The 8,018-nt window shown below is 39.7% G+C and overlaps 2 protein-coding genes across 2 annotated transcripts in view; one reads left to right on the forward strand and one right to left on the reverse strand.

Annotated features, from left to right (window-relative positions):
* Positions 1–8,018, forward strand: part of LOC138162618 (protein Wfdc21-like) — a 387,573-nt gene that overhangs the window by 239,334 nt on the left and 140,221 nt on the right. The window lies entirely within an intron of this gene.
* Positions 7,445–8,018, reverse strand: part of LOC138162609 (C-C motif chemokine 4-like) — a 2,221-nt gene continuing 1,647 nt past the window's right edge. The window contains exon 3 of the mRNA XM_069089945.1: positions 7,445–7,947. Coding sequence (XP_068946046.1) covers positions 7,767–7,947 — 181 coding nt within the window. The 3' untranslated portion in view covers positions 7,445–7,766. The remainder of the gene's footprint in view (positions 7,948–8,018) is intronic.

Here is an 8,018-nt window from a genome sequence, read left to right on the forward strand (position 1 = left end):
TTCCACTCAGGCTCAGACTCTCCATTTATGACTGACCAGTAGATGACTGAGAAGGAACAGGATTTCACAACATTCACTGAAGGGACATGAAGACAATTCTTCAAAAATACTGATGGTGGCACTATCTTCTTAAAACAGAAGAAGTGAAATTGAAAAAAAAGGAAGCAATGGACTGAGTAGCCTCACATGTACTGTTCCAACCATCCAATCTCCAGCCTCTCCTCCTATGCTGGGGCAGAATGAGACTGGGGAGAAGGAGTCTTTTTTACTCTTTATTAAAAGGAAATGTAGTTATTCCCCACATAGAGAATTGATGAGAGTGGAATCAGGGCAAGGCCCCTAATCTTGCATGCCCAAGAGGAAAATACAAAATACTCTAACTGATAAACCCTTAAACCCCACCCAGGAGAGAATAAATCTCAACCAGAGATGACAAGTAACTGCCACTGCAGCTATTGAGTCAGACTCTTGGTTTTAATTGGAAGAATTTCTTGCATCTAAACTCTTCCATTGGGAAAAAAACAAAGAAAAAACAAAACCCTTTTGTAACTAATATACATTGTAAAGTAACTAATATGCATAAAAACATTTCCACATTGGCTATGTCCAAAAAATGTCTCACTTCTCACCCTGAGCCCAGTCTATCTCTGTTAGGAGAAGGGTAGCATACTTCAATGTCCCTCCTCTGGAATCCTGGTTGGTCATAGCATTGGTCAGGGCCCTTACGTCTTTCAAAATTCTTAGTCTATGCTTTTGTTGTTATTATATAAATTGTTCTCCTGGTTCTGCTCCTTTCACACTTCATTAGTTCATATGTAACTTCTGGCACTTCTCTGAAATCATCCCTTTCGTCATTTCTTAAAGCACAATAGCCTTCTTTCTAACAGAATATGAGCTCCTTGAGGACAGTCTTATTTTTTGTCTTTGTATCCTCAACCCCCAACAGTGTCTGTCACATAATATTAATAAATGCTTTTTACTTCATTCATACTTACCATAACTAAAACAAAACTCATCTTTCTTCCCAGTCTCACCTCTCTTTTGTCCTTCTTGATTTTTGAAAAGGGTACCACATCCTTCCAAACTTAGGTTCACAACTTTTGTGTAGTCCTCTATTCTACCCTCTCCTTTATCTTACACATAAGGTGTTAAGAAAACCAAAACAATGAAGATCCCAAGAATGGCTTCCATGTCTCCTTAAAGGGAAATGGACCCAGGCAATATAAAACACTACAGAAGAAGTAGGCTTGAAGTGGAGGAGACATGGCAATGTATTTACCTATTTGAAGGTTCATCTCATGGAAGAAGGATTAGACTTGCTTTGCTTGGCCCCAGAGGGTTGAAGTAGGTGTGATGAACTGGAGGTGCAAAGAGGCAAATCTGAGTTTGATTGAGGAAGTTTTCCTAGTAATTGGAATCATCCCATAGAGGAACAGGCTGCTTTGGAAGGTGGCAGGTTCCTTCCTCACTAGAGGACTTTGGTCAAAGTTTGGATGATTGCTTTTTGGGTATGTTGTAGAGGGGACTCTTGTTGACTTATGGGTTGAACTAGATGTTCTCTGAGGTCCTTACAACTATGCTTCTTTCTAATTTCCAATTGTCTAGAGCATTGTGCTCCTTCAACCAAGTCATCATACTTTTGATATCTCTGAGCTGGTATCTCATTGATGGGGACATTCTCTGAAATGGTGAAGCCATCCACATCTTGGCCTGTATCCATATTCTTCTTCAAACCCTCCATATAATTTTCCTGACCAGTTAGTGGCCTTTATCTTCTTTGTATCCAACATTTTACAGGTACCATGAAATATGGGGCCACCCATTATCCCTCACAGCACGAATAGGCTCCCTCCTTTTACAATCATATCTCTTTGATGTAAAAGTTATTTTTGTGTGGGTTCATAGTATGGAACCAATCCCAGGTCTCCCGATTCCGGGGTCGGCGCTCTTACTGCGCCACCTGGCCTCCCCTATTTAAAATTTTCAGTGTGAACTATTTCAATCCCAGAAATTGTCACATGCTCTAAAACCAGAGTCTTGATTTCTTGTTTGGTTGGTTGTCTAGACTTAAGAAAGTGATAGAGAAAATGTTAATGATGCAAATTAAACTAATAACTATGTCATTTGTGCTTTTTTTCCCTCAGAAAATGGATCCTGTTTATATCCAATCTCCATTTTTTCATTGACCTTGGACCAGTCTTTACTTCAATTCTTTGGAGACTAGTGTTCCGTGATTCACAGTTATGCAACAATCCCAGAAGAAAGGTCTTTTTCATTTGTCAGTCTAGAACTGAGGTGGGGACATCCTGGTATGGAAAGCACATCCACTGAGGCAGGCTGGTCGCTGTTTGTAATTGCAGTGTTAGAGTGTTGCTGGTAGCACTGAAGACTCACTTGTCCATGCTCACGAAGCTAATATGTGTCTGAGACAAGATGCTTACTGAAGAATTATTGATATTTTTTAAATGGGCCTTTGTTTCAGGGAAGTTTCTGGGGTCATTAAAAGAACTGTGTAATTTCCAAGGGTAGTAGATTCTGAGTGTTCCATCAGTGTCTATCAGAGGAAGGCTCCCAGAACTTTGGGTTGATCCTTCTGTGGTTGATTCATTGGAAGACATGGGCACAAATCATACAGAATTGGCAGACATGGATGAGTTGTGAGTTTACAATCATAAAATCATAGATTCCAAGTGGGAAAGAACCTAAGAAAGGGGAAGAGGAAGGAAAAAAACCTATTTTATTCTGCACTTATTATGTGCCAGGCACTTTGCTAAGGGCTTTACAAATATTATCTTGATCCTTGCTACTACTGGTGAAATAGGAGTTCTTATGATTTCCACTTTACAGTTGAGGAAACTGAGGCAAGCTGAAATTAAGTGGCTTTTCCAAGGTTACAAGGCAAGTACATATGTGAGGCTAGATTTGAATCTAGGCTCAGGGCTCAAAACCAAGGCACCATGAATGCCTTAAATTACTCAGAGTTACAAATCTAGTAAGTGTCTAACATAGGATTTAAATCATAGTCTTAAGTCCATTGCTACCCCACACTGCCTATATAGTTTTTGTCATGGGAAAGAAGGCCCTCATCGATGAAATTGGAAACTTTTGGAGCATTTGCAGTTTTACCACTTTTATAGTTTGCAAAATGTTTTTACAGGTCTGCCCAAATTTGGTTTCTATTACAACTCCCTGAAAAAGGTAGTGCAGGGATCTTTTTTCCTTCTTTACAGAGAGAAAAGAAACTGAGGTTGAAAGGCAAAGGAATTTGCTCAGGTTGACCCAGCTAATAAATGACATAGCTGGACCCAAAACTTGGGACCTTAGCTTCTGAATTCTTGGGCTACCTTGTCTCCATGCACGGAAGAAATAATTAAGATTGGAGGAGAAAATCCTGGGGAATACATAGCCCAGGACATCCCAGTTCTCCCTTTGTTCCAGTCTCTCCATTAGACTGATCCATCTTGCACCCAGTGGGGGATGTCTAATGTAGAAAGTATCTGGAATAGTGTATTCTCCCCTGACCCCATTGTTAATAATGAGGCTTGGTTTAATGCCTTTAAATATGAGATCCTTCTCAGGAATAGGCTATGCATAGTGAGGGCTAAGGGTGACTGTCTCAGTCTCAGGATTTCAAAAACATAGCATCTGGATGTGCCATTTGTCCATTCCAGTTCAGGGTAGGGAAGTGTAGCTTGGGGAGATGGATAAAGTGCTGGGCTTGGAATCAGGAAATCAAGTCAATTATGTGCCAGTCACTGAGCTAAGTGCTGGGGATTTAGTGAAAGATAGTTCCTGTTCTCCAGGAGCTCACATTATTATTCCCAATTTTTTTCAGATTAGAAAACTGAGACTTAGATAGTTCAAGTCACTTGCCCAAGGTCACCCAGCTAAGAAAATGTCTGAGGCAAGATTTGAACTTTTTTTTTTTTTTGCTTTTTCTTGGAGGGCCATTGGGGTTAAGCAACTTGCCCAAGGTCACATGGCTAGTTTTTTTTGTGTTAAGTGTCTGAGCCCAGATTTGAACTCAGGTCCTCCTGACTCCAGGGCCGGTGCTCTATTCACTGCGCCACCTAGCTTCCCCAGCAAGATTTGAACTCAGCACTCTATTTACTTCATCATCTTTGTTGTTGTAGTTTTCGCTAAAGTCATTTCAGTTATGTTCAATTCTTCATGACCTTATTTTGGGATTTTCTTAGCAAAGATCCTGGAGTGGTTTGGCATTTCCTTCTCCAGCTCATTTTACAGATGAAGAAACTAAGGCAAACAGGTTTAAGTGATTTGCAATTAGTGTCTGAGGCCATATTTGAACATAGGAAGATGAGTTTTCCTAATTCCAAGCTCTGTGATCTATCCACTGTGAAACCTAGCTGCCCTTCATTTGGGGTTTTCTTGACAAAGAGATTGTAGTGGTTTACCATTTCCTTTTCCAGCTCGTTTGACAGAGGAGGAAACTGAGGTAAACGGGGTTAAGTGACTTGCCCAGAGTCTCACAGTTAATAAGTGTCTGAGACTGCATTTGAACTCAAATCTTCTTGACTCCAGATCTGGTGCTCTATCCACTGCGCCATCTAGCTGCTAGCTTAGTTATCTAGGGATAGAAAACTGTCAGCAAAACTAACAGGTATAATTCTGATAGGCAGGGATAGATTGGCACAGACTTCAGAGCTTTATCAATGATTACTAACCATATACAGTTTTAAGGGTTCTGGTAAAGCACAAGCCACAAACCTAGACTAACACCCACCCGCACACAGCATGATACAATGTTGACACAAAAGAAGGAAACCCAATGCTCAATAGGAAATAGATAAGAAGTTTAGGAAATCTGTTACAAGCCTAGCAACAGAGGCATAATACTGTAATGATGGGGACTTCCATTATGCACACAACTGCTAGAATTCTAACTTCTTAACTTGTCTTAATGATAATTTCTTCATTCAAAAGGTGAAGGAACCAACAAGGAGAAATTCTCGATCCTCATTAATGGGGGAGGGTGGGGTGGACCTTATTTGCTGGGGTGGAGATTATGGGAACTTTAAGGGGCTGGGAAGAGTGATCACTACCTCCTAGAATTTGTGATAGAAGAGAGAAAAGAGGGACACAGAGTCTTCATGCTAAATTTTGGGAGATCAGGTTTCAAAGGGTTAAGAAGAAGGAATGGGAAGGATCCCATAGACTAAAATTCTATTGTATAAGTCAGCCTGGGAGAGTTGGGAAATCCTCAAGAAAGAAATTCTGAAGACACAAAAGGAAACAATTCTGAAGAAGAGGGAAAATGAGTTATCTAAAGAGATCAGCATAGTCATAAAATCATTCACCAGTCAAATTATTTTTTTGTTTTTAAATAATATTTTTATTTTCCTAATTACATATAAAGATGATTTTTTTAAACATTCATTTTAAAAAATTGAATTCCAAATTTTTCCCTCCCTTTCTCAACTCCCCCCTTCCTGAGATGATAAACAATTTGATATATGTTATACATGTGCAATCATGCAAAATATATTTTCATATTAGTCATATTGTGAAAGAAGACATACCAATCTCCTCTCCCCTTACAAAAAAAACCAAAGTGAAAAAATAGCATGCTTCTGTCTACATTCAGATTTCATCAGTTCTGTCTCTGGATGTGGATAGTATTTTCATGAATCCTTTGGAATTGTCTTGGATCACTGTATCTCTGAGAGTAGCTAGGTCATTCAAGCTGATCCTCATACAATGTTGCTGTTACTGTGTACTATGTTCTCCTGGTTCTGCTCACTTCACTTTGCATCAGTTTGTGTACAACTGAAGACTTTTTTTTAAAGATCCATATAGAAGGCAGAAGGAAGATCGTGCAATGGAAGATGAGTATAAGAATTTGGCACAATCCTGTGAAAATAGTGTCAGGAGTGCTACATCCCAGAATGAACTGAGATTGGTAAGGGAAGCCAAGGACAACAGAAAGGGTCTTGTAAGAAAATTTACAACTTTAAACAAAATTAAAGGTCAAAGGAGTAACAAAGAAATTATAGTACCACTAAAAACAAAATATATAAATAACATAAAAAAAGAAAGGATAGGATTGAAACTTCAGGTAGATGGGACAATAAGAAAAGCTGGACTTTTTTTTTTTTTTAAAAGTAATTCCCTTGGTATTCTTGCCTTTTTTTGTTGTTCTTCCAGATGAATTTTTTTTTTAAAGCAATCGGGGTTAAGTAACTTGCTCAAGGTTACAAGGCCAGTTATTTTTGGGTGTGGTGCTAAGTATCTGAGCCCAGATTGGATCCCAGGTCATCCCGACTCTGGAGCTGGTGGTCTTACTTGCTGAGCCACCTGGCCACCCCTCCCAGATGAATTAAAAAAATTTTTTTTTCTAGCTTTATAAAGTAATTCTTTGGTAGACTACTGAAGATTTTTGAGGAAAAAATTATGTAATCTGACCCTCCATTTCATGAAGATTATTTTGGTTGCTACATAGAAGATAGACTAGAGAGAAGAGAGGTTTGAGCTTACAATTAAGAAGCAATTTGAATAGCTGAAGTTAGCAGAGATGAAGGTTTGATCTGAGGTGGTGGCTATGTGACTGGAAGGATGTAAGAGATATTGTGGAGGTAATCTTGATAGGAGCTGGCAGTTGATTGAAATAGGACCTGGAAGTTGGCCAGCACTCTTTCAACTGCAGGATGCTGTCTCTCCTTGGGAGCTGCCCCAGTACATATGTTGTGTTTGTCCTTCATTTTCCAAGAGGACCATGACATCAGGGAAATGACGGCATGACTTGCAGTTGACTTTGATTTGAGGGAGGGCTGTGCAAGGTCACCAGCCTCACTTTCTCCTCCAGAGTCATCTGGGTCCAGTGACCAGATATTCATCAGGATGACTGGAGATGGCCCAGGATGCAATGGGAGACCCTGGGCCTTTTAGGGTAAGGTCTTTTAATTTTTTCACTTAGAGTGAGGGGATGCCCATTCAGTGAACAGGCCTCTTTGTTGTTGTTTTTGTATTGTGCCCCGGTGTGTATAAAATAGGGTTGGATGTGCAAAATTTGCTTTTAAGGAGAGTAGCTTATAATTAAAGGAAGATAGGAATGTAACTACCAGTACTACTATGGAAAAGTATTAAGCTCCTTCCTAGTCACTATTCCTCAATCCCTTCTATGCTCTAATTTCAGGGAGCCCCTAAACTCTGCTAAAGTTTTTTGACTTTCTCTGAAATTCTTCTATTTAGCCAGAAAACCTGATGTAATCATAGGATCATAGACTCATCCATAAAGAACTTGAAACGACCTCAGAAACCATGTTGTCCAATCCCTGTGTTTTCGAGGTGAGGAAACTGAAGCCCATGGCAGAGGAAACAATCTAGTCTAATACTCTCATTTTCCATATGAGGAAACCAAGGCCCAGGGAGGAGAAACAATTTGTTCCAGGTCCCATAAGAAAAAGAAACAGAAGACAATTTCACATTCAATCCAAAGTAGCTTAATTTGTTTATCTTAAGAATATATCTTAATTCTCTTCTAGGGCTCTGGGCAAAGAAAACCATGGCTCATATTCAGGAGATATCTGGGGATTGGTCACCATCATACAGACACTAGCACCAAGAGATCAGCCATTGAGGTTATGAAGAAGGATCAGGGAGATGGAAGGAGAGAACGGCACATGGGCTCTCCCTACAAACGTCTGATAAATAACACCATTCAACACCGGAAATAAGTTATGAACATTAAATATGATAAAGAAGTATAAATTAAAATCGGGGGAGCTTTGAGTCAAGGCCAGCTTGACTCAGATGTTGCCACTGGGGGTGGTAGAGTTTTCTGGCTCTGGTTGTTTATTCCTCAACCCAGCAGGAACTTGAACTTTTTCTTCCAGGCTTCCAGGCCTTCCTTTCAGCTCTTTGATATACTTCTGGACCCATGGATCACTAGGGTTGGCACAGGCTTGATTCCCCTTTTTGGTGAGGAATCTGTGGAATAAGAAGTAAAAAGATAAAAAAATAGAGAAATTCAACTTCTGGGGAAATAAGAGGAAATTACC

This window comes from Petaurus breviceps, unplaced genomic scaffold (assembly GCF_028583685.1).
Source record: "Petaurus breviceps papuanus isolate PSGF00001 unplaced genomic scaffold, PetGlider_PUasm1.0 186, whole genome shotgun sequence".
NCBI classification, from domain to species: Eukaryota; Metazoa; Chordata; class Mammalia; order Diprotodontia; family Petauridae; genus Petaurus; species Petaurus breviceps.